At 38.3% G+C, this 27,922-nt stretch overlaps 1 protein-coding gene across 1 annotated transcript in view; it reads left to right on the forward strand.

Annotated features, from left to right (window-relative positions):
- Positions 1–1,425: 1,425 nt before the first annotated feature.
- The window catches only part of LOC106879733 (monocarboxylate transporter 14), a 208,405-nt gene continuing 181,908 nt past the window's right edge, over positions 1,426–27,922 (forward strand). The window contains exon 1 of the mRNA XM_052967153.2: positions 1,426–1,764. Within this exon, the coding sequence (XP_052823113.2) occupies positions 1,665–1,764 (100 nt within the window). The 5' untranslated portion in view covers positions 1,426–1,664. The remainder of the gene's footprint in view (positions 1,765–27,922) is intronic.

The following is a 27,922-nucleotide window of genomic DNA, read 5'->3' on the forward strand; positions in this document are numbered from 1 at the left end:
ATTTACAAAGTAACTGAGTCAATGAGAAACGCTGAGTGTGGTCGAACGACAGGCTAGAAATAGCAATCAAATCTCTCTGAAAACACATCTTACTGTTTATAATAAAGAAAAGGAAGCATATAATAGATTAGATAATGTGTCTGAAAAGATAGGTTTGTCTCAGCTAGAAAGCCTTTTTCATCGCGGATTAGCTAGATTCCAGTTTATATGGGGTTCAACAACAATAGTAACAACAGCAACACAACTGCAGCTAGGGAGTGAGCGTTGGAGCATTGACTCGTATCCCATATATGTGTTGGGAGAGTTTGGGTGTAGATGCAACCGTATTCGTACGGATGGGAAAGTGAACGCGCGTGTTTGTGAGTGAGAGTGGGTGTTTGTGTGTGTATGTGTGTGTGGGGGGGGGCAATACGAGAAATAACATTGGATAAGAATTTTGCTGGATAAGTAAACCAGTGACGTAAAATGGCTCCAAATGCTCTGGGCCCATAGACATGAAAGGGTTAATATATATTCTTTTCTGCCCTAGGCATAAGGCCCGAAATTTTGAGGGAGGAAGCAGTCGATTAGATCGGCCTCCAGTACCTAACTGGTACTCAGAATCGACCTCGGCGGAATTTGAACTCAGAACATAAAGACAGACAAAATATCGCTAAGCATTTCGCCCGGCGTGCTAACATTTCTTATTTCTTTGTTACCCACAAGGAGCTAAACATAGAGGGGACAAACAAGGACAGACAGAGTGATTAAGTCGATTACATCGGTACAACTGGTACTTAATTTATCGACCCCGAAAAAATGAAAGGCAAAGTTGACCTCGGCGGAATTTTAACTCGGAACATAAAGACAGACGAAATGCCGCTAAGCATTTCGCTCGGCGTACTAACGTTTCTTATTTCTTTATTGCCCACAAGGGGCTAAACATAGAGGGGACAAACAAGGACAGACAAAGTGATTAAGTCGATTACATCGACCCCTGTGCGTAACTGGTACTCAATTTATCGATCCCGAAAGGATGAAAGGCAAAGTCGACCTCGGCGGAATTCGAACTCAGAACGTAACGGCAGACGAAATATCGCTAAGCATTTCGCCCGGCGTGCTAACGTTTCTGCCAGCTCGCCGCCAGGGTTAATATATATTATCCATGAGTTAATCAACAACAGAAAAAAAAGACAGAAAAGAAAAAGGATCTATCGGGAGATAACTCATACTTGACAGTTCCCCCGACATAAAATATAAAATATAAAACATAAATAGAATTAAATGATAATAATAATATGACAATTATAAACAATACAACTCTGGTAGTCACATTCTCTCTCCCCTCTCACTTACTTCTCCCAACGCTCTACTTTCTATATCTATTCATCACTCTATCTATTTCTAACTATATACCTGTCCTTCTCTCTCTTTCCTATTCTCCCTATCTTCCTTTCTTATCTTCCTCTATATGTTATGCTCTCTTTTTCTCTGCCTTTCTCTCTCTTTCCTTTCTTTCTTTCTTTCTTTCTCTCTCCCTCTCTCCTAATCTCATACTCTATCAATCACTGTATATATCTATCACTCCTATATATCTCTCTGCACATCTATTTATCTATACTTTTGTCTTCATTTCACTGTGTTTTCTGAGCTGTTCATAACTTACCCATATCGGTAAGTTTAGCATGGCTGAAGAGAACGAGGATAGTCGCAATACTTTGGAAGAGGACGATCTTGACAGGAATGTACCCATTGATCGCGGGTATGCATGGGTTATCTTAATGAGTAAGTAAAAGGGGCTACCCGACAGATATTTTTCATTGGTGTATGTGGAGGATCTGTGTGTGTGTGCGTGTATGCAAAAATATGTACGTAAAAAATATATGTACATGAGTGTGTGTGTGTATAAATAAATATTGATGTGTGTGTGTGTGTGTGTGTATGTATATGTTTATATATATAAGTATATATATATATATATACATATTTGTATTATTGCCTTTGGTTTTTTTTATCACAATCTTTTCTTTTGTTTCGTTCATCTGTACTTGGCTTAAGTCTTCCACTGTTATGGGATATATATTTTCACATCGACGTGTGTATATATATATATATATATATATATATATATATATATATATATATATATATACACACATACACGTCAATGTGATAATATAAACGCACACAAAACACACACACACATACAAATATTTAAGTAGCATATATATCTAAATATGTGTGTGTATTCATTATATATATGCATATGTATGCATGCATATATATAACGTCTTCGCCGTTCAGAATTGACCATATATTTGGTCAATTATATGTGGAGACTTGAGCAAGATGGGTTGTTTTTTTGGGGGGGTTTTATTTAGTTGTTTACTTATTTATCTAATTATTTACTTTGCGAAAGAATTGCACTACATGGGTCACAGTGGTGACGAAGTCAGTTATACCGAAAAATATTTTATATATTCATAGCAGATTCGAAACCGGATCATTGGACGGTCGTGCAGATGCCGCGTTGAGATATCTGTTGTTTCACGTGATCGGCCGATTAACGGAGCAATTAACGTCAAGCAATAACCTGATTCGACTTTCTAGAACCTTCTAATGAGTCTTATAAAGGTAAATTTTTGGCAGTAATTTCAGAATGCTGAGACGGTTCCTGTAACGACTCCATTCTCATTTTCCGTTCATAAGCCGTGCAGACAGAAAGTACAGATTTTGCTGCCATGAATTTAACGCGATATTTTCCCATTTGTGATTGGTTAGTCACAGATTGATACGTACCAGGTATTTTGTCGTAGAACCAAGTAGTATGTCTCTCCCAGAGTGTATAAATTCTTGCTTTTATTCTAAATACCAACACAGCAAACACTAACTGCAGCAAATAAAGCTTCTGTTAATTGTTCATGAGTGTTGTTTATCATTTTACGCGTAGCCCTAGAGAGACATTTTTATTCTTCACAAGCATCAATGAACATCCAACCACAATAGAAACCATTTTACGACATACTGTTGAAAATTTGAGAAGTAACATGGTATTGCGACTTCATCCAAACCTAAGGTATTCTACGTCCAAGTCTTGTGCAACATCTCATCTATTGGTATGCTCTAGAGAAAAAGTCTTGGCAAGATATTTGCTGTCAAAAAGGTCAGTTTGAAGTGTGTGAATGTCATGATCTACAGTGAGGACACAGATTCACAACATGAGCCAGACGGTTTTTATATCACATTTACTTTTTACGACTGAAAGCTAAGGAAGTCCTCACTTCCGGTATGTGTTCTTACAAAAAACTTAACACCATTCTGAAATTTCTAGGTCCCTACACTGTTTGTAAAGAGTCACTGAGTCCACAGAAGGCTGCATTTATCTGTACTTTTAAAAGGTCTTGCTTTTATCTGGATGGATTTCTAGCAACGCTTCTTATCATGCTGGACATGTCGGTTTAATCGCCGATGATCCGGTCGAACATCACAACAAATTGTGTGTGTGTGTGTGTGTGTGTGTGTGTGTGTGTGTGTGTGTGTGTGTGTGTGTGTGTGTGTGTGTGTACTTCAAGTCGCTCATGTGCATTATGATTAGCATGTATGGTCATGTCGTCAGCGATTAAGCTGGCAACATCATCAAATCAGCTTCGTGAAGATTTTGATTTTAGACGCACTACATGATGACAAAGAAAGCCTGTTAAATGGAACCGACAGTGTTTGTAAACTCTAACTTTTAATTTCATTTAATTTTTTATATATCTATTTCCGAGCTTCTTTAACGGCTCCAACTACTCGAGAACTTTCATTGTGGCGATCGGAATAACGTGCGCGTCTGCCGCAATGAAATGCCACTACTTCCATTAGTTTGCTCACTGTCTAATGACAAACGGGATGCAAAGAATAAAAGGAAATAGTCGCTATTCTTTAGTCACGAGCGGCTGCGGCCGCTATTTAAGCAACCTTGGTGCTGGAGTCTTGGAAGTTGGAGTTTTTACAAAGACACCCTGGTGTGTGCCTTCATCAACGTGTATGATTCTCTACAAAGAAAGCGGAAAGGAGCGCAAAAGTAGTTCATACTTGATAGCTAGTTGATTGCCACTATGTAATATATGGTATGATATATATATATATATATATATATATATATATATATATATATATATATATATACACGCACACACAGATACAGGCACACACTGCAAGAAAAACACACTCACACAACATACACATACACGCACACACACATACGCACATACACGTTCTGTTATTACATACACACACGGACCCGTGCGCACGCACACATACATACTTCCCTCTCTTGCACTCTCCTGTCTTAGAAAGAACTTTTTCTCCACCCTTTCCCTTCCGGTCATTCCACAATGTAACCTCGTGTATATCGATGGCGATTTTTTCTTCCTCCGTCTTTCCTTCTTTGGACTTTCCTATATTTCCGACGAAGAGCTCCGCTCGAAACGTCAAATTCTCTTTCTTTCTTTTCCCGAGCGTCCAGTAACACAATATCTGTATCACGTCCTCGCGTTCTTGTTTTTTTTTTTGTTTTTTTTTTGTCGTTTTAATTTTTTGAACTCTCTCTCTCTCTCTCTCTCTCTCTCTCTCTCTCTCTCTGTATATATATACATGTGTGTGTGTGTGTGTGTGTGTGTGTGTGCGTGCGCGTGTATGTGTGTGTGTGTGTGTGCGTGCGCGTGTATGTGTGTGTGTGTGTGTGTGTCTACATCTATATATACATATATAATTGAGACGACAAAAGAATAAACAATTACGTTATGAAGTTCATAACAGCTATTCATTCGTTATTCCAGTTTCTTATTACCGCTCTGTACTCGACTGACGCTTCATACTGAAGTACAATTATATTGAATTCTAACACCAGGTTATCAGCAGCGCAATGCCTAAGCCAAATATTCTTTTCTACTCTAGGCACAAAGCCCAACATTTTGGGGAAGGGGGCCAGTATGCAACTGGTATTTATCAATTCCGAAAGTTAAAGGCAAAGTCGATGTCGGCGGAATTTGAGCACAGAACGTAAAGACAGACGAAATACCGCTAAGCATATCGCCCGACGCGCTAACTTTTCTGCCAGTTCGGCGCCTTGTATAAGCGGAATATTGAAATATGTGTATATATATATATATATATATATATATATATATATATATATATATATATATATATATATATATACATATATATATATAATTTTTAATTTATCTAGTTTCAGCTCATGAGCTGTGGCCATGCTGGGGCACCGCCATTTGGTGTTGCTACATAATTTCACTTCACGATTGCTTTTCAGGAATTGACATTTGGCGCATGAGAGAGTTTGATGCAGCTGCCCTCATCTGCAACTCCTGCCGCGAAGTTCGTTCATCTGGGGCACTTGAAAGGAAGAGGTCCAGCTTTATTTTGAAGATACCTACATCCATCTCGTGCAAGTCTCTCGGGTCCTTCGGGAGGATTTTGAAGAGCTGTGGACCTCTGAAGCCCAGGCTATTGCAGTATCTTGTCCTACATCTTGATGGTAAATTTGGAGTTCTTGGCACTATGCAGTGGCGCTCAGTTCTAGTATTTGTGTAACTCCCGATACCAAAGTTTGGGACAAGTCCTTCTAGGATCTTCCACATGTATATTATGGCATATCTTTCTTAATCTCTTGAGTCTTTCCCAATAGCTTATATGCTGCATAGAGGCTATCTCCTTCGTGTAGCTTCGTTGGATTACATCAAGTTCTGAGATTAATTTGACCATGGTTGGTGACCATAGCTGAGAGCAATAGTCAAAGTGGCTTAGGACAAGTGTCTTCTAGAGGACCATCATTGTTTCCTGATCTCTTGTTCTAAAAGTTCTAAGAATCCATCGGGTCAGCCGCCTGCATTTCATTGCCAATTTTGCAACATGCACATGAAGTTAATAATCTTTGTGTGTTTTTGAATGGCTTATATGTGTCTTCAATGCTGCAATCCTTTCCGTGTCAGCACACAGTCTCGGATCAATTCACCTGGCGGACAATAACATTTCCGAACTCTGTGTGAGTATGTGTGGGTGTGTGTGTGAGTGAGAGACCGAGAGAGTGAGTGAGTCATTGAGTGTGAGCATGTACACACGCACACACACACATATACATATATATTTATACACAAACACATGAATATTCTCGTCTGTATATATGCATACATATGTATGCTTGTATGCCAACGTTCGTGTGCAAATGTAGAATATTTATTGAATGTCTTGTACAATTCATATGCTAGTTATGTTTACCTTGTATACATATACGATAAAATACGTATGCCTTATTTTTAATATCCCGAACAACATCGTTCAGCTACAGAGACAATGTAACGTTAGATCGAGTCTAACATCATTTTCTTTTAGATACGTTGCCCTCATATGGACACCAGCTGTGTATAACTAGCTAACAGGGTACGCTGTATGTGGTCTCACGATGCATTGAATTCAGCAGCCAAATACCCAAGCACTCTGCCCTACCGTCGTAGAAACGACACGTTGGATAATATGATTCTGAGTTTCTTGCATATATGAAACGGATGGGATGGTCGAGGCTGGAATGTCTCTGATAGTAGTTGTGTTCAATCGGAATTCACTTGAGAATAAACAACATGAAAAACAATATCCGTTTCAGATATTTTACATTAGTCATTTCCTGTCTCACCTGTCCGTTAGAGCATGTGCCATTAACATTCTCTGGCTCGAGTATTCCCCACTACCAAGTTTGTCACCATTACTATACATTGTCTACCCAGAGCATACGACTGATATCATATTGTAATGTCAAATATACACGATTGGCCTGGACCTGAGCGAATGGCTGGCGGGAAGATTGGCGAACCAATGATAAGGACATCCTCTTTCGAGGTCACTTGCAGCCGGTGAAGTAATGATCGTGCGTTCGAGACGGAGGCCACGAAGCCTTCTGCGTCGCAGTTGACGTTATCGACCTCCATCTTGGACGAGTTAATTTCGAGATCGATACTTGCCAGAGCAGGAAGCACTGATCGGAGATCGTAACAGACATTCTCTACGGACCCGCTTATCATCGCAACGTCCGGATAACAGAGAATGAAAGGAGAAGTGATGTTCCGAGCAACGCTGTTCGACCCGAGAGCCAAGATGAGGGTTTTCAATGGCTTACTCTGTTGAACGCCAGTCAAAGATAGTATGACCTTATCCGCAGTGAGGAACACGCCTGGAGATCCGTACTACAAGTAAACCACCGGGTAGGCAGATGGGGCAAGGCTGACGCAGGCCAAATTACACGTCAAAACCCAGGTTTCTCCATCAGGGACAGAAAAATAGTCCAGTTCTGATCAGATGATGGCCCCCTCTTACAAGTTTCCAATATACGACAACGTTTAAATGGAACTTATGTATTTAGGACAGTGCAGTTGCTATACGCAGAAATATCGTAAAATGCATACAAACAAGAACATCCGTTTGATAGCCTGAGCCTAAAGATTTTCTCCAAAAATTGGTTAGAGGGAATGCAAGTTAGCATCAACAGTCCTTCAAGACCTACTATAGAATAACGCTTGGTTTCATTTATCGCTGCAATGATGACGTCTGAGACTGAACGTTACGTCAGCAATAATATGTTAGAAATTGAACTCGTTGATGTTGCTCTTGTCGTTGATCGTGGAAGCTGTTTGTGGTAGTAATTTAAATAGTTCAGTTTTTAATTAAGTCTTTTAATCCTCCTGATAAATGATTTTTCTCTCTTTGGATCCTACTTTTATTAGTTCGAGTGAGTTTCTGAGGGACGTGTTTTGAACAATATTCTCAAACCTTTGCCATATTGCTCCAATATCAAAGGAAGTGTAAGTGAAGGATTAGTCGATAAGCAACAGATCTTTTCTAATAACTCCAAAGTCTGCTTTGTGAATCGGGTGTGCTGGGATGAGAGTGATTGGTTTCGCTTTGGCATGCCGGAAACTAAGGTTGTTTAGTATAATGTCATGGTCAGAGAAGAACTTTTTCAACCGAAATATTATCGATGAATTTTAAATATCAGATCTAAGATATTTTTGTTTTGTTTTGTTGACTCAAATACAATTTGGGATGGACAAAACTCATCCATTAAATTAAATAACTGTTCTGCTGCTGTTTGTCTATTTTTGAGTAGAAATTATTTTATTTCATGGTATTTGTAGTCCAGTTCACATAAAGGAAGTTAAAATCGCTCATCATTAATATGTTCCCAGAGTTGGAAAAAGGATTTGACTTTGTTGAAACATGCTTCAAAGCATTAACCGTTATTGGAGTATATGCATAACCGGCGTGTCGTATAAGTTATAAATATGAAGTCAGACTAAGTAGCGATATTTTGAAATTATTTAATACGTATGTTTCAGATTTGCATCATATATAATGGGAAATGCATCCATTATGTAAACCACCCTCAACTGAGGAAGTTTTAAGTAATTGGTACATTTCCTATTGTATATGATGTAAACCTGAAACGTACTTATTAAACGATTTCGTAGTCTCACTATTTAATCTGACATCAATATTACAACTTATATATATCATGAGAGGCTTGTTTGACGAGCCTACGAAACTTTAAATTGCATGGAGACCAATTAAAACTGTTATTAAATAACTCCTACCAATTATGTTGAGTGACACTTTCTTTCGCTAGTTCACTCACTCGTACATGTGTTTAGAGAGAAAGAGAGGGGGGAGGGATAGATAGATAGATAGATGAATAGATAGATAGATAGATAGATAGATAGATAGATAGATAGATAGATAGATAGATAGATAGATAGAGAGAGAGAGATAAAACTGACTGGGAAGAGGATGCGTGGCGTTCAATAATATATATATATATATATATATATATATATATATATATATATATAAATAATAATATAATAATATAAATAATATATATACGTACATACGTATATGTACATACATCTATACGTATATACATACATACATATATATATATATATATATATATATATATATATATATATATATATATATATATATATATATATATATATATACATATGTGGGCACAGGACGTGTACAACAAAAAAATACGAAGCACGAATATATGGAACATGAACTATTCTTTCGAACAACGAAAGACACAAATGGAAAGCAAAACAAATATAAAGAACGACCCTTCATCAGCTGTTGGCTGTTTGTCTAGTCTCGTATTTCGAGAATTTAACAACAATATACGCTTTCGATAAAACAGTTGTTCCCGCAAAGCAAATTAAATAAAATTTAGGTTTTTGTGGATGGTCAAAATTGGTAACACAAACAGGACATTGAAAATAGACAGGAAGGGCTGCTAAGCCTACACGAGGTTGTTGTGACGAGCGCATACATCAAGCTAGGATAGGAGACAAACAAGAACACGTCTTCCTTGTTCCAGCTACAACGTGAGAAAGAAAGAAAGAAAGATGGCCGATGGTCACGTGGGAGCCACGTGAACAAGGGAGGAGGAGTGAAGGAGAGAGAGAGTGACAGAGTAATAGGATAGAAAAGTGGGAGAAGAGGAGGTAAAAGAATAAGAGAGAGAAAAAAACGAAAGAGTAAAAAGATCGTATAGAGTGCGCATCAGAATTATTAAGATAAAACTTACTTGACCCTCTGCAGAATCCCAAATTTTATTTAATTTACTTTGCGGGAGCAACTGTTTTATCGAAAGCGTATATTGTTGTTAAATGCTCGAAATACGAGACTAGGCAAACAGCCAACAACTGATGAAGGGTCGTTCTTTATGTTTGCTTTATTTTCCATCTGTCTTTCGTTGTTTCGTTAGGAACACTTATATATATATATATATATACACACACATATATATATTCACATGCTTATATAATATATTGATAAAACTGATGAGTAGGTGATCTTCAATTACTTGATTATAACTGTACCTCCTGATAAGAACTAGAGATGGCTCGTTCCCCTGCTCCCGCCCACGCTGCCGCACTTGCCCTTACCTCTCCAACACCACCCTCCTCACCAGCACCCATCACCGACCCTATCGCATCACCGACTCCTTCACCTGCACGTCTACCAACATCATATATTGCCTCTCCTGCTCTCTCTGCCAATCCCTGTACATCGGACAAACGGGGCGCCGCCTGGCCGACCGATTCGCGGAACACCTCCGAGATATCAACGTCGGCAATGACACCCCGGTGTCACGCCACTTCCGTTCTGCCGGCCACTCCTTGCGGCAACACCTGTCTGTGTTTGGATTGTCCATGCACAGGGGCCATCCGGACTCCCGTTTGCGCCGTGAACAGGGATTAATCTTCTATCTTCGCTCCTTTGCGCCACATGGGCTCAACTCCCCTCCACTCTTCATCTAACCCCCTCCTCCTGTCTCTCTCCCCCACCCTCCCTCCTACCACCCATCTCTCCCCTTCCCCACCTCCTGCTCCGATTCCTACTTCTTTGTACGTCTCTTCACCTCTCTTCATACTTCTCTCCACTCCCACTTCTCTTCACCCCTACTCTTTCTCTCCTCTCTCTTACTCTCTCGTACTCCCCCTCTCTCACTCTTACTCTCTACACTCTTACTCTCCTACTCTCTACACTCTTACTCTCTTACTCTCTCACCCTTACTCTCTTACTCTCTTACTCTCTCACCCTTACTCTCTCACTCTCTTCCCCTCTTTCTCACTCTCTTTCTCTTCCTCTCTTTCTCCCCTATACCCACCTTCCCCTCTTTCTCTCCCCCCATACCCACCTTCCCCCTCTCGTAATCCACCTTCCCTCTCTTATACCCACCCTCTCTCCTCTCTTCCTCTCCCCTCCCATACCCATCTTCCCCCTCTCTTACATCCACCTTCCCCTTCTCCCTCCTCGTCAACACCCTCTCATAAGCTCATCCCACCACACCCCAACACACTCCTACTCTACCTTCCCACTCCACCCCATCCAATTCCTTACACCCACCACCCACCCCTACCCACAGACCCCCTACCTCTACCCCACCCTCAGCCTAACCCACACTCCACCCATGCCTTCCCCACCTCCCAACACCCTCACATCACACCACACCAATACCCTCGCATCACACCACGCACACCACACCAATACCCTCGCATCACACCACGCACACACTACAACTGACCAACTACTTTCTCCCTTTCTCCCTTCCCCATTTTCACACTACATACGTCAAGATCACCAGCATTCTACCTCCCACACACAGCCCCTCGTTCCCGATCACCGTTTGTTATCTCCCCCTTTCTTAACTCTCCTGAAATAAGAATTTCTAACTTCCGGTCAGTCATTGTTATGATCGGCCATTATTATGATTGACCGTTGACTGAACACTATTCAATTTTTTTTCTCCGTGTTTTTCTCCTTGTCTCCGTATTCTTTCTGTTGAAGAGCGTAGCTCGAAACGTCAAAGACTTTCCGTATTCCCGAGCGTCATACTAATATATACTTTTGTTATTTACACCACCTGTCCTCGTCTGTTGTTATTATTTGTATATTCTCCCATATATATATATATATTTATAAACATAATTAAGGGATCAGCAAATATTTGCTTCACCACATACCGAAGTTCAGAAATAGCAGCTAAAAAAGCTGAGACTCCAAGTAATGCTATCTGTTGGAGTCTCAGCTTTTTTAGCTGCTATTTCTGAACTTCGGTATGTGGTGAAGCAAATATTTGCTGATCCCTTAATTATGTTTATAAATGTATATGAACTTTTAAATAAGTTCTCCACCGATAATTGTGCTTACATACCGAAGGGCTTGGTAAAAATTATTAATTGTTGATTTATTAATAAATTAATAAATTGATAAACCTTTACCCTTTTAATTTGTAATAATTATATATATATATATATATATATATATATATGTGTATGTATGTTTGTATGTATGTATGTATATGTATGTGTGTGTGTGCGTGCGTGTGTGAATACGTGAGTATGTCGATGGCTAGGTGAGGACGTAAAATATAGTACAAGGGTGGTTCTGCTCATTTTTTAAGTGCCGCTGATGTCTTGGAGATTCAGTCTTAGATTTGTCATACGGTTGATTGCCTCCGTTTTAATGGAAGACTATGACAGTGCGACCACCAAATTGGTCATTTTAGTGCAAAATTTGGTCATACTTGATAACAAATCGATAACAGCCAGCTGTGCACTTATGTGTGTGTACAAGTATGAGAAACACGGCACATGTGAATTTATGTTTTGACTTATCTAGGAATGTATGTATGTATGTATGCGAGTATGTATGAATGCACGTATGTATGTACTTATGAATATACGTATGTTTACGTATCTAACTTGTGTATATGCATTTATTAGAGGATAACCTAAGTAATCTCTAGCAACTGATTTTATTGTTAGCCGTGTCCTATTGCTGCGAGACAGCTACCATATCTAAGTTTCTCAATAATTACAAATCTAGATCTATAGATGTAAAGTTATAATCCAGTCGTGTCAGCAGATTTTTCATTACTCAGCATAAATGCTTTCTTTTTCCATATATTTTAAACATTAGTGAGATGTTCTGTATTTTTGCTACTAATTTCCTCCTAATTTCTTATTTCCTCCAATTTCCCCCAGTTTCCAACTAATTTTCACGGCTGTTCACACTTTCTTTTCTTAGTCCCAGATCATTATGTCGGGTCTGTTTTGCTTACATTTTACAGAGATTTTAAGAGGAACCTTAGCCAGTATTATTTCGTGTGTGTGTGTGTGTATGCATGTATGTGTTTGTATCAGTGCATGTATGTATATACATGTGTACGTGTTCATGTGTGTTTGTATTGTGTTAGTAAATAACTGAAAATGTATGCGAATAAATATCTCTATCTTTGTAAAAATTTCTATCAGTCACTTTCTCTCACACTCTCTCGTTGCCCCTCTCGCTTTCTTGCTCTCTCTTTAATCTACTCTCCCTCTCTTACCTATTTCTCCCCTTCTCCGGCCTTTCCTTCTGCTTAATCATCGTCATTCGAGGGAAATTACAGCTGAAGTCTTGATTTTGTCCTCTATAATTTGACATACTTTTAAAAGGTAATAACAATCAATAAATACACACGTATACACACATTTGTAGACAAACATTAATAAACCTCCATTGGTGTCGATGAGGAATTTACCAGTTTTTCGAAGGGCACTTGTACCTACACTCTGAATGAGCATAACTGGTTGAGCATTACAATAGATACTTATATCCTTCACGTAATTCTCAAACAGAATAGCTTGACAGCACGTGTGTCAAAGCTTGTCTTTCAGTTACAGATTCAGAGAGTCAATCTGACGGGCTCCACAGACATTTTGCCTATCAATTTTAGTTAGAGTCTAGGTTTGATACCAAATTATTGTCAAGATCATTTGTCTAAAAGACTAAGAAATGCGATCGATTCCAGAGAACATGATTGCAGAGCAAATCTTTCAACGAGTTAGCCTTACTTACGTCCAAATGTTACGTGTAAATATATTGTTGTTCTTGTTGGCACTCCGTCGCTTACGACGTCGAGGGTTCCAGTTGATCCGATCAACGGAACAGCCTGCTCGTGAAATTAACGTGCAAGTGGCTGAGCACTCCAAAAACATAGTACCCTTAACGTAGTTCTCGGGGATATTCAGCATGAATTACAGGCACAACAGAAACAGGAAGTAAGAGTGAGAGAAAGTTGTGGTGGAAGAGTACAGCAGGGTTCGCCACCATCCCTGCCGGAGCCTCGTGGAGCTTTAGGTGTTTTTGCTCAATAAACACTCACAATGCCCAGTCTGGGAATCGAAACAGCGATCCTACGACCGCGAATCCGCTGCCCTAACCACTGGGCCATTGCGCCTCCACGTAAACGCATATAGATACGTACAAACATGAATGCGCGCGCGCGTACGTACATACATACATACATACATACATGCATACATACATACATACATACATACATACATACATACATGCTTACATACATAGTTACATTCTCAAAAGATGTAGAGTTGGAGTTTGGTCAGGATAAATGTTTTATATGGTTGTGAATATGGGGAAACTATAAACCATAGTGTTACCCCTATATGAGTGTTACCCCTATATGAGTGTTACCCTTATATGAGTGTTACCCCTATATCTGACGGGGAATGTTACATGCACATTCAACACAATCAGTAAATGGAACAGTAAAAAAGGCAAAACATTTTTCCCAGATTCAACACGCTGCATTATTTTCGTTATGTGCACTCCAACGATGGAACATTGTAACAGTGGAAAAATGCAAATAACTGAAAAGAGAAGAGCACATATACGCGCATGCTCATTTATACCAATGTACGTATATGTATGTGTGTTCGTATGTATGCCTGTATGTATGTATGTAGGTAGGTAGGTAGGTAGGTAGGTAGGTAGGTAGGTACGTACGTACGTACGTACGTAAGTACGTACGTATGCATGCATGTATGTATGTATGCATGTATGTATGTATTATGTATGCATGTGTGTATGAATGCGTCCTGCCCTAACTCTTCGAAACGCTTAGTTTAGAATGATGGCAGCTGACGAAGGAAATGTTCTCTATGTGGCTTGTGTGTTTTCCGTGCTTTGTTTATGTTCTGTTTTTCATTTTGTTCACGTTTTTTGTGAAGTCCTGTACCCAGATATGCATCTATATATACATGTAGATGTAGGTATGTATATACATGTACGTATATATGCATATACTTACATATTATTTGTATTATGTATGTATGTATGTATGTATGTATGTATGTATGTATGTATGTATGTATTATTTATGTGTGTAAGCATTTAATATTCTTTTTTATTGTTCTGTCTTATGACAGTGCGATGGCATGATATTGCAGTATCATTTAGTTCACATTCTAATTAGTTTATTTGATTGTCAGATCATTTTAACTCACCTCTGTTCCTCTTCACTCACACACATGCGGGCGCACACACGCACACACACACGCATACACGCACACACACACACACACGCTTCTTTCAGTTTCCATCTACCAAATTCACTCATCAGGATTTGGCTTCCTGAGGCCATAGCAGAAGATATTTATCTAAGGTACCATGCAGTGGGACTGAACCCAGAACCATGTGGTTGGGACTCAAGCTTCTTACCACACAGTCACGCCTGAGTTTATATTCATAATATGTTCAAAGCTTACTAACATTTCTCATCTTTCCTACTCTTATAACTTCAGATGTTTATTCTACTTATATTCTTCATTATAAGTTTGCTTTTATCTTAAACCACATGGTTCAGGGTTCAGTCCCACTACGTGACACCTTGGGTAAGTATCTTCTATTATAGCCTTGGGTCAACCAAAGACTTATGAGTGGATTTGGTTGACAGAAACTGAAAGAAGCCCGTCTTACAAGTGTGTGTGTGTGTATGCGTGTGTATGTATATATATATATATATATATATATATATATATATATATATATATATATATATATATATATATATATATATGCATATACCTATGTTTGTGTGTCTTTGTCTTTGTGTTTGCACCCCTCACCTCGCACATTACTGCTTGAAAACCGGTGATGGTGTCATTACGTCCCCGTAACTAAGCGGCTCGGCCAAAGAGATCGATTAAATAAATACTAGGCTTAAAAAGTCCTGAAGTCGATTTGTTTCGCCTGAATTCCTTTAATGCGGTGCTCCAGCATGGCCGCAGTCAAATGATTGAAACAAGTGAAAGGATAAAAGAGTATATTTGTATTCACTCTGTCACTACCTTAATTACGCTTATAATAATTTATATTCTTGTTCTATGTCAGTCAACTCTATTTACGGCCGGTACGCCATTGTCGTTGTACAGCTCCCTTCATGAAAATTTCCAACTAAAATCATAAACTAAAAATTAGGGCTAAACTGATAACGGATAACTCTTTTACTCTTTTACTTGTTTCAGTCATTTGACTGAGGCCATACTGGAGCACCGCCTTTAGTCGAGAAAATCAACCCAGGACTTATTCTTTGTAAGCCTAGTACTTATTCTATCGGTCTCTTTTTGCCGAACCGCTAAGTTACGGGGGCGCAAACACACCAGCGTCGGTTGTCAAGCGATGCTGGGGTGGGGGGACAAACACAGACGCACACACACACACACACACACACACACACACACACACACACATACATATATATATATATATATATATATATATATATATATATATATATATATATATACGACGGGCTTCTTTCAGTTTCCGTCTACCAAATCCACTCATAAGGCTTTGGCCGGCCCGAGGCTATAGTAGAAGACACTTGCCCAAGGTGTCCAAGGTGTCACGCAGTGGGACTGAACCCGGAACCATGTGGTTGGTAAGCAAGCTACTTACCACAGAGCCACTCCAGGGTTAAATGATAACGGATAGGATTAAAATGAAAACGGATTTTGTGGTTATATCAAATTTCTCCCTACTACCTCTGCTATTCTTTGCCCTCAGCATAAGTTGTCCCCTACTGGGTCAACAGTCTGAGTATTCTGTGGTGTGTGTCATGTGGTGTGATATGGTGTGCGTGCGTTAGATAGTTTCCGTCTGGTGATTGATCGGGTTGAAGACATTTTATTTATTGTAAATGGATACATACAGAAAAAGAGAGAAATATTCATTATTACTATTAATCATATAAACTCGCAGAAAATAAAGATCTTTTCAGTTTAGCTGCCAATTTTCTAAAATTCAAAGTTTATTGAAAATTTTAAAATTTTGTACATTAATGTAGTTTTCCAAGCTGAATCTCAGGAGACATTTCACTTTTCCCAGATAAAAAAAAAAAAAAAAAGTTATAGAAGTTTAAAGTATGATAATTTTCACCCAGTCAGAAAACAGAATTTGGAAGCTGTCATTTTGTGTTGTCAACCCTAAACTACTGAAATATTAGCGTAATTCTGCTTTACGCACGCCATATAACCCCTGATAACTTTTTCATTTCTTAGAATTTTCAGAAAATTGTTGCGAATTTGTTTTCTACACACGGGAATTCATACGATTATCCAAAAACCCAAACTAAAAATTTGTGTGTGCGTGATTTAAGGCCTATTTAGCTGTTATTTTTAGCACATCCACCACCACCCCAGTGAATAGAATATATTTGTCAACACGTGCTTTCTCACAGACAAAAGAGTTCTCGTTCTTGGCTTGATACTATGGAAAGGCATGAATGTATCTGTGGCTTACGATTGGCAAAAATTACCCAAAATTTGCAAACTTTAAGAGTTATTAACTCTTTATTTATTGATTCATGGCGAAAATGAATTCCATGGAATTGATTAGTATATAAAACTATATCATTACACCGAATATAAAATCAATTCGAACAGAGATTTAAGAGATTGAAAATTGGCAGCTAAACAGAAAAGATCGGAAAATAAAATATAAATCAACGTCGATTAATCAGAAAAGGGATGCGATCTACTACGCACATACACCCCACCTCCAGCCCCCGCGCATTAATGACTCTCTAATGCCACTGAATAAATAGCAGGATCTTATATGCCTTAACGTTTTGATATTCAATAAATTTTACCCATTTTAAATCATGGAACGCTGGTTTACAAATATCGCATGTTATTTAAGTATGTTATAAGGCTCGGCAAAACTGTACCTATCTATCATCAAAATATTGGCAATTTACAGAGTATTTTTTTTTTATTATATCCATTAGATAAACATTATTAGAATTAATTACACAAATATTTACTCTGTATAGATAAAAATTAATATTTATAGTGTTAAATGGGGTGCCGTTGCTTGTCTTCGCTATCCAGTGTATATGTCTCTGACATACATACATACATGCATACACATACATAGGTGTTATATATATATATATATATATATATATATATATAAACAAAAGTAAATGAGTATATGCACATATACGCACAGGTATGTGCATACCGACATCCACCTGCATGTATAGGTGCATATCTGGGCACAGGACATTGCAAACAAACGTAGACGAGAACACACGAGCCACACAGAGAACATTCTACTTCATCAGCTACCCACGTTTTAACACCGGCGTTTCGACGAGCTTCGGGCAGGACGCAACGTTAAAACGGCTCGTCCCATGGATCGCAGATTAAATCTGTATACGCAAATTAAATCTAGCCATGGAGGAATGTAGTGGCGGACAAAAAACAAGACAGGAAAACAAACAGAAAAGGCTTTACGGCCAGACGAGAAAAATTATGTGTGTATGAACGCGATGAGGCACGGAACCGAGAGAGACAAAGTGGTGGCGTGTGTTACTTGGCGAAAGCCAAGGAAGGAAAGGATTATTGACCGGAAGCATGTGACCATGCCGGTGTAAAGGGAAGAGAGAGAGTGGTAGAGGGAGAAAGAGAGGGAGGAAGTAGAAGAATGGTGAGCAACGAGAGGAAAAAAGAAAAAGAGGAAATACGAGGGGGAAAAAAGAGATACGTAGTAGTAACAGAGGAAGAACAAGAGGGGTAAGGCGAGATACGTAGTAGTACAGAGGAAGAACAAGAGGGGTAAGGCGAGATACGTAGTGGTACAGAGGAAGAACGAGGGGGGGGAGAAAGGAAAGAGAAAGAGAAAGAGATAGAGTAGCGTCGGAGGATAAGTTTACGAAAACTACTTACAATTTTTGTGAGACGCTGCGTTCAATCATGTAAAAACAAAAGTAAATGAGTATATGCACATATACGCACAGGTATGTGCATACCGACATCCACCTGCATGTATAGGTGCATATCTGGGCACAGGACATTGCAAACAAACGTAGACGAGAACATATATATATATATCTTAGAGTGTGCTTCTTCTTTCGGATTTATGTTTTTTACAGACGACATATAAGCGTAGGCCTGGCTGTTTGGTAAAAGGCTTGCTTCCCAACCGCATGGTTCCGCTTTCAGTCTCACTGCGTGACACCTAGGGCAGGTGTCTTCTATTATATCCTTTGGTCGACCAGCGGCTCGTGAGTGGATTTGGAAGACGGAAACTGGAGGAAGCTCTCTCTCTCTCTCTCTCTCTCTCTCTATATATATATATATATATATATATATATATATATATATATATATATACATTACGTCCGTCCTTACGCTCTGAGTTTGCCTTTCATCCTTTTGGGGTCAATGTGACCGACTATCCCCCTCCCCTCAAATTCCAGGACTTGTACCTATAGTAGAAAGGATTATTAGTTACTACGTACGTTTCCCTATTGTAGGGTTCCAGACAACCATAATGGTGAAACGTATGTAGGAACTAATAATATAGACTTGGCATGTATATAAAACAAGGTATTAGAAGAAAATTTGTATATAAGGGTTCAGGTGATAGATGTGTACTTTTCAGGTCACAGTTAGTGACTAATCAAATTTCTAATGACTAATCAAATTTCTAATGATTAATCAAATGTCTAATGAAGTATTAAAGATAATACCAGTTCAATTAGAAATAGAGCATAGACTGTGAAAGTTAACGTTGGTGTTAGAAGCTTTCTTCTAAGAAATTTTCAAGTGTTTTATTTATAGATTTTGATATAAATTATTTATTGGCGTGTCCAAATATGTTTCTAAGTAATATATAAGTACGTATCTCTCTCTCTCTCTCTCTCTCTCTCTCTCTCTCTCTCTCTCTCTCTCTCTCTCTCTCTCTCTCTCCTCTCTCTCTCTCTCTCTCTCTCTCTCTCTCTAAACACACACACACACACAGATATATATATGTATATGCATATATGTACACACACACATACATATGTATATAAACACACGCACGCACACACACACACACATGTACATAGAAACAAATATACATATGTATATATATCTATGAATTCAATTTGGAGAATGCACGAAAATAGACGTTCTTTTATACAAATCTAGAAATTTTCACATAAGGTATCACACATAGGTACAATGAATATGTAAACATATTTGCTTTCCATATGCATCATATAACAAGATCCGTACGTTTGTATGTATGTATGCACGTATATATGTATGTATATATATATACATATATATATATGCACAACTATGGTTATATATAGGTTGACACACAGACTAAAGCCGCTTGGCAAAGATTAACCTTGAACACTGCTGTGCATGCGCACTAAGTTTTAACGTTCTCGCTCACTTCCACTGTTTACTGTAGTACTTGGAAGGACCGTGCGTAGCTGGTGATCGTTGCATTGACCATGACAGAAAAAGTTGTCATAGCGATACCTCCTCAGGGGCCTACGCAAGATTGCAGAAAGTGTATGGAGAGGAGTGTATGAGCCGCTCCTACGTGTATGAGTGGTTCGGACGTTTCCAAGATGACCGAAAAAATGTCGATATTGACGAACGTTCCGGGAGACCTCCAAACACCAGAACTGAGAAAAACACCGCAGATGCGGGTGCAGCTGTGAGGGGAAATCGTCGAATCATCCATGAGTTATCAGAGGATGTTCATTATCCCCGAAGATTTGAGTATGAGACGCGTGTCTGCCAAGTTTGTGCCAAAACTGCTTTCAGCTGACCAGAAAGACACTCGGGTTTCAGTGACACAAGATCTCCTTAATTGTGTCGAGAACGGTGAAAAATTGTACAATAGCCCCGGGCCGACCAAATCCTTGTGAGTGAGACGAAACTGAAAGAAGCCTTCTTGTGTGTGTGTGTGTGTGTGTGTGTGTGTGTGTGTGTATGTGTGTGTGTGTGTGTGTGTGTGTGTGTGTGTGTGTGTGTGTGTGTGTGTGTGCGTGCGTGCGTGTGTGTGTGTGTGTGTGTTTTAAAAATCCTGAAATGTCTATCGCCTAACTTCCAGATTAAAGCTTCCGAACTGGTTGCCGCTGTATCGCGCCATAGGTCCTTCCTTCTCCATCTAGAGAAAAGACCCAATACTGTAGCTTCTTAGGGATCAGTCCTTCAGCTTTTCAGTACTTTGCACAGATCCCACCACCGCTTTGAGCTTCATGAGTCTTAGAAGTGAATGTATTTAATAAAAATTGAAATGATTTTTTATCTGAGATATAAGCTGAACTCAGTGGAGGCGCAATGGCCCAGTGGTTAGGGCAGAGGACTCGCGGTCATAGGATCGCAGTTTTGATTCCCAGACCGGGCGTTGTGAGTGTTTATTGAGCGAAAACACCTAAAAGTTCCACGAGGCTCCGGCAGGAGGCGGGTAGCGAACCCTGCTGTACTCTTTCACCACAACTTTCTCTCACTCTTTCTTCCTGTTTCTGTTGTGCCTGTAATTCAAAGGGTCAGCCTTGTCACACTGTGTCACGCTGAATATCCCCGAGAACTACGTTAAGGGTACACGTGTCTTTGGAGTGCTCAGCCACTTGCACGTTAATTTCACGAGCAGGCTGTTCCGTTGATCGGATCAACTGGAACATTCGTCGTTGTCAGCGACGGAGTGACAACAAAAAAGCTGAACCCATATCAGAGAAAGAAATGCAGATGGGCAAAATATCGTTCATCTCACTCGTTCGCTAAATACAGTGAGCGGGGTCATGGAAATTAAATTAAATAAACTAATAATCACGGCAAAGATGGTACAACAGTATGAATATAGTTTCAGGGTGAAATTAGTATGTATATATTCTGTGGAGAGGAACATCACTATTTATGTGTATCGGTTTTCTTTTGCAGTTATATCAAATTGAGACTTTAAAAATATGCACCGGTCTAGTATATAAACTGGGGTCAATAGAAGGTCTGAAAACTATATAACTGGTGCACAATTACTGGAATTACTGAAAAAAAAGTATAAACGTATAAACGAATATGGCTACGCACTGGCATGTATTTATAAGGATTTTAGAACATTAATCATTTCTATTTTTAAACACAAAAAAATAAAGGTAAAAATGGAGAAATATTTTCAAGGGAAATAACTCTAAATCATTTCTATTTTAAGTCAGTCCGAGTTATAACCCTTAAACCGTTGCTTTTAGTCATACAAAGCACAAATATGACTATATACGATGAATGTTATTGTTTTCTATACTAGACCAATATGTAGATGTATGCTGTAAGTATGTATACAAACACACACACACACACACACACACACACACACACACACACACACACATATGCAGCATTATAATTAAGGGTATAAAATTTTTTTTTTAATATGCCTATAATTATAATTGTATTTATGATTTCACCTTAATAGGTCTATCGTTTAATATATGCTGGCCAATGATAAAATTTTTAACAATTTCATCCTTTTATACATATATATATATATATATATATATATATATATATATATATATATATATATATATATATATCTCGTTGCTATTATGCAAAAGTGTCGTAAGTCCAAAACGTTGCTTTTTCAGAAAACGAAAAAATACTTTCGCCAATACATAGCAAAACCGTTGCACTACCCTTTGACATTTTTTAAAATATCTTGGCATCTGAGGCAACTGGAGATATGATAGTTTGACCAAAAGAACCAGTTAATGCAAGCAAAAAAAAAAAAATTGAAAAAAAACACAGTCGGCCAAATAACATACGACTGTTATATATATATATATATATATATATATATATATATATATATATATATATATATATATATATATATATATATATATATATATATATAATGTCCTAATTTCGAGCCTCCAGACTCCCACCGATTGTAATCCCAAGGATTACTATGTGAAGGGCGCGGTTGAGAAAGACACCAACCGCTCTGCCTGCAGCACAAAGGCCGAGCTGGTTGCGAAGATCAAAGAGGTTTTTGAAGTTCGTCCCAGGGACACTTTGAGGAAGATACGCACTGGGTTCCGGACCCGTCTCGTATGTGTGTGTGTGTGTGTGTGTGTGTGTGTGTGTGTGTGTGTGTGTGTGTGTGTGTGTGTGTGTCTGTGTGTGTGCTCTTTTACTAATTCTAGAAAAAGAATCCGTATCCATGCTGGGGCACCACCATTGCACCATAGTTGATGCTATTTTTTTTTCTCTAGTTGTTTGTAATTTTTTTAATGATAGAGTTTGGTGTCTTGTCGTGACTCAAGTTCATTCGGGATCTCAGATTGTAGAATGTTTAGGTGTTGTTTAAATAAATTTACTACCACTATATGTTGATTTCTCATGTTCTTGGCAACAAATAGAAAAGCCTCATACCTTTGAAAATACAATTGTTGCAATATCTGGTTATAACATTTGATTGTGGGGTGTGGGCTACAGCACTCTCCAGTGATCACCGATTCAGTGATTAGTATACGTTCAATACAAAAGTTTAGCTCTTTCAGGATCTTCCATATATAAATTACTGCATATCTTTCTCGTCTTTAATCCAGGGTGTAGAGCCTTGAGTCTTTCCCCTTCTCCTTGTTGCTCGCCTACTGCACTGAAGTAATTTTATTGCTGTAATAATGTTAGAACGATTTAAGTCCAGCTTAATACTATGTAGAGTGGAGGCGCAATGGCCCAGCGGTTAGGGCGGCGGACTCGCGGTCATAGGATCGCGGTTTCGATTCCCAGACCGGGCGTTGTGAGTGTTTATTGAGCGAAAACACCTAAAGCTCCACGAGGATCCGGCAGGGGATGGTAGCGAACCCTGCTGTACTCTTTCACCACAACTTTCTCTCACTTTTACTTCCTGTTTCTGTTGTGCCTGTAATTCAGTTTAGCTCTTTCTGGTGAGAGTGGCTGCTGTTTAGCTGATGGCATATCAAAGAAAGCCACTAAAAGGAGTAATAACCCTAAAATGGCACTAAAATTAGTAATGGCCCTAAGCCCGTTCCTGAGGAACTCCGCTTAGAATTAATGTTTACTTTGCGAGAGCACCATTAGCTGCAACTGCCTGACTGCTGTCCCTTAAAATGTCATGCAGTTACTCTCCCATTTTTCCAACTAATCAGTATTTTCACATATCATTCCGGATCGACTCAATAGAGAACCTTCGTAAACTCGAGATATCTTACACCAACATATTAAGGGTTTCAACATATAGTTGTAATGCTGTTAAAGCTGCACAAGGCAACTTCTTTTAGGTTCGGATGCGGGGCGAAGTGTCAGTGAAAAATCATTTTCCCTCTGATAATTCGTTTCAAGACTTTTTAGATAAGTAAAGTCAAAGAGATAAACTTTTAATCATTGTCAGTTACTCTGTTTACTTGTTTTTAAGGTATTTCTCACTTGCAAAGAACCATTGGAAATCAACCCGAAACAGTATATTTAAAGCCTGTTTATATGTTTTTAAGAGAATTGCTGGGAACTTGTTAAGTTCTGTTGAGTTTATTTCATCTCTAACTAATATTAAATCTTCCTCCATTGTGACGATGTAACTGTTGGTTACTGCTTCTCTTTGTGAAGTTACAGTATCGAAGAACACATCTGCCTTGTTTATTTGCATATGTTCCGGTGGAAAGAGGTGAAATGACTTTTGAATATCTTATTCTATATTTGATTTAGCCTTTTGGGGTCTGCAGCTAGTGAATTACCTCCTTGCAACAAAAGCTGTATTAATAACTCAAGGGCTCATTCTTACATTTTCTACAACCCTAGTTTCTCTTTCAGGCCTCTCCTTTTCAGTTTAGTGTTTAATTTTTGTTATTTATTTCTAGAAATATTCTTTTTCGGCAGAATTTTTTACTGTCACTGAGTTTCCTGTTTACACGATTTGAAAATTTTTCTTCTTCATCTTCTAAGTTTTCATACTCTGAATTATTTTCTCGTAAATATTGCACTTTGTTTCTGGAATGAAATTAATGCATATGGTTTGCATTATTAACATAAATTACTTTTAAGTTATACGTCATTGACTCGCATAAGGAGACTTACAGACCAATTGTATTTGAAGATCTCTTTCTGAATCCATTTCCAGTTACATTTCTAAATATTCAAACTAGATAAATTTCAAATACGTCCGGTAGAGTGTTTATATATAGTTTCCCTTGGTCCATGCAATATATATTGTAAAGTTCTGCTACGTCATGTTCTGAAAAAATCCTCAGCGTCACCGTGGCATTATGGTTGGCTCCCGTGTTTCTGTAAACCAGTGATCTAAAATGGCATTACCTCTGCTAGGGTAATGTATTATTTACTCCACGAACAGTGTATTAGAAATGTCAAGTATAGGGTTTATTTGATATGGTTCATGCAGTGGTGACTTTTCCGAGTAAATGTGGCCTTCAGAACATTTGACATTAAGGAAGTTAAAGTCGCCCAAGAGATATGTTGGTCCAGTTTAGTTTATACCTCTTTTATTTTTCTAAGGTTATCTTCAATTACAATAACATAATCTCCAAAGGACGGCATGTTGTACAACATTGACTTGCTTAATATAATAATGCGTCAGAAAGTTAGTTTGAATTTGGCAGCTGGTCTCAGAGTGTGATATATTCACAGTTGTACATTGCAACTTCTCCATAAGTTCTCTCTTTCCTGTCAGCATGAAACACGACATACTTTGGTATATCTTTGTATTTTCTATTTTTGTTGTTAGATGGCCGTGGAGGCGCAATGGCCCAGTGATTAGGGCAGCGGACTCGCGGTCATAGGATCACGGTTTCGATTCCCAGACCGGTCGTTGTGAGTGTTTATTGAGCGAAAACAACTAAAGCTCCACAAGGCTCCGGCAGGGGATGGTAGCGAACCCTGCTGTACTCTTTCACCACAACTTCCTCTCACTCTTATTCCTATTTGTGTTGTGCCTGTAATTCAAAGGGCCAGCCTTGTCACACTGTGTCACGCTGAATATCCCCGAGAACTACGTTAAGGGTACACGTGTCTTTGGAGTGCTCAGCCACTTGCACGTTAATTTCACGAGCAGGCTGTTCCGTTGATCGGATCAACTGGAACTCTCGACGCCGTAAGCGACGGAGTGCCAACAACAAGTTAGATGGCGGATTTTTGTGATTGCTACAGTTATTGCGTAATTGCATAAGGTTAAGTTTCCACTATAAGGAATTTTATTCGTTATTCACTTGTAATATTCCTCTAGAATTTATCAGTATGTTTTTTGTGGTGATTTTGTGTGTTGGTAAACAGCTCCAGCCAAATCAGCTGCCGTACTATCTTTTGTGTGATACTTAGCAAAGAGATTGCTATTTGGCTTACTGCAGATCTCGCAACATCTGTCTATTAAATTTGGACAGAGGCAGATGTGTGTTGTATCTTGTAGAGTTTGATGCTCGTATCTCTAATATTCAGGTATTGCCTCTTATCTTGCCAACAATGTCCAGCAAACCATTGGGTTCCACGGGTGTAATCTTCTGAAATCTAGTTGCCTTTTTTTTTTGTTTTATTTGGTTTTGTTTTCTAGCATTCAGCAAACAATGTGGCTGTTTTCAAAGCTAAAAGAAACCATTGGGTAGAACTTAAGCGATTTCTGGTATCTCTTTTTATTTTTGTAGTTTGATTGTTGATATTTATTTCTGATTTGTGACTCACGTCTCTCAATCTGCTTGCTTATCCTTGGTAACAAGTTTAACCTAGCTTAGTTCAATTCTCTCACTTCCACTGCTTTTTTCAGTTGTAATGCTTGAGCGGGTTGTATTCGTATTGGTCTTTGATATCTTCTTTAAAATATCGCTTAATTGACTATTCAGAGCTTTTACAGAGCCCTGAGAGCCTCCTTTACTGGTTGTTTCGGTGTTAATGCTTCCACTTTCTTCATTTTTCATGTTATTTAGTGAGTTAAGATAAGACTTTACTGGGGGAATACGTTCGAGTAATTTTTTTAAATATTTAATTTAAAGTTATTCATCCGTTGTATCCGTAGTTCATCGGAGCTTCTGCAAGGAGGAGATTGCTCAGCCAAAATCCAAATCATTAGGAAAAGACGAATTTCGTCTACCTACCAGATTTAGCTAATTTTCTGAGCTGTATTTGCTCTGATCTTTTCTTAAATAACTTTGTAGATTTTCATCTGTTTATTTACTTTCGATAAGTAAATTAGTCTGCTTATCTGTTTAATCTATCTTACTTAGAAGAAAATAAAGAGAAGTAGAGGAAGGGAAGTAATAAGCAACATAGAGTACAAGTGGAGCTCGATGAGTACACATTTGTATACAATTTAAAAAGATTGCTAAGAGTAAAATTTTTAAAAGAGACAGACCAACAGACAGTCAAATACAGAGGAGGAACAATAAAAAAAAAACAGACAGCACAAAGCTTGACAAAGGGCTTTGGTGACAGACAAGCACAAGTACAGCTTCGTATATAGTTCTTTCTTATTTTTGCTGTAAAGTATATTTTATTAAGTTCTCTCACTCTGAGGAGATAGGAAAAGAAAGATAGAGAAGAGAAATTGTGAGAAATCGTATATTTCGTTTAAGAACTATTTCTTTCCTTATCTTATCTTATGTATTACTTATTTATGTTGTTAGAGAATATTATCAGTCATTGTAGATTATATTTATAATTTTAGCTTATCTCACCATGTTAAGAAAGAGGAAAAGAAATCCAGAGAGAGAAACAAAGAAAACCAAGAGAGATTATTTCTTTCGTCAGAAAGCAAAAACATAAGAATACAACATGGAGATTCAGTAACAAATAATAGAATAATCGCAGCTTAACGAAATCCTTACTTCAATTTTTCTTCTACTTCCATGAATTATAGGGAAATAAAAAGAAGCAGCCTTAGGGAAATGACAGAGGTTCAACTGAAGAAAAGCACGGTGATTCAGTAACAATTAATAGAATAACAACAGCTTAGTGAAAACTTTGACTTTGTTCTTTTTCTGCTTCTAAGAAGGAAACCGAGAAACGATATCATTCAACTGAATCATGAGAAGAAAACAAGGATATTCTATAAGAAATAATATGATTATAGAATAATAGTAACATAACAAAATTCTGAGCTAAATTCGAAGAATTTAGAATTTTCTTCCTTCTTCTGCTCAAATAAGCTGTATGAACTTACCACATGGAAAAATGGCCTTAGATATGAAGAGCAACACGTGTTTGACCCCCTGATGGCTAGTAACATA

This window comes from Octopus bimaculoides, chromosome 4, assembly GCF_046866305.1.
Source record: "Octopus bimaculoides isolate indiv1 chromosome 4, ASM4686630v1, whole genome shotgun sequence".
NCBI classification, from domain to species: Eukaryota; Metazoa; Mollusca; class Cephalopoda; order Octopoda; family Octopodidae; genus Octopus; species Octopus bimaculoides.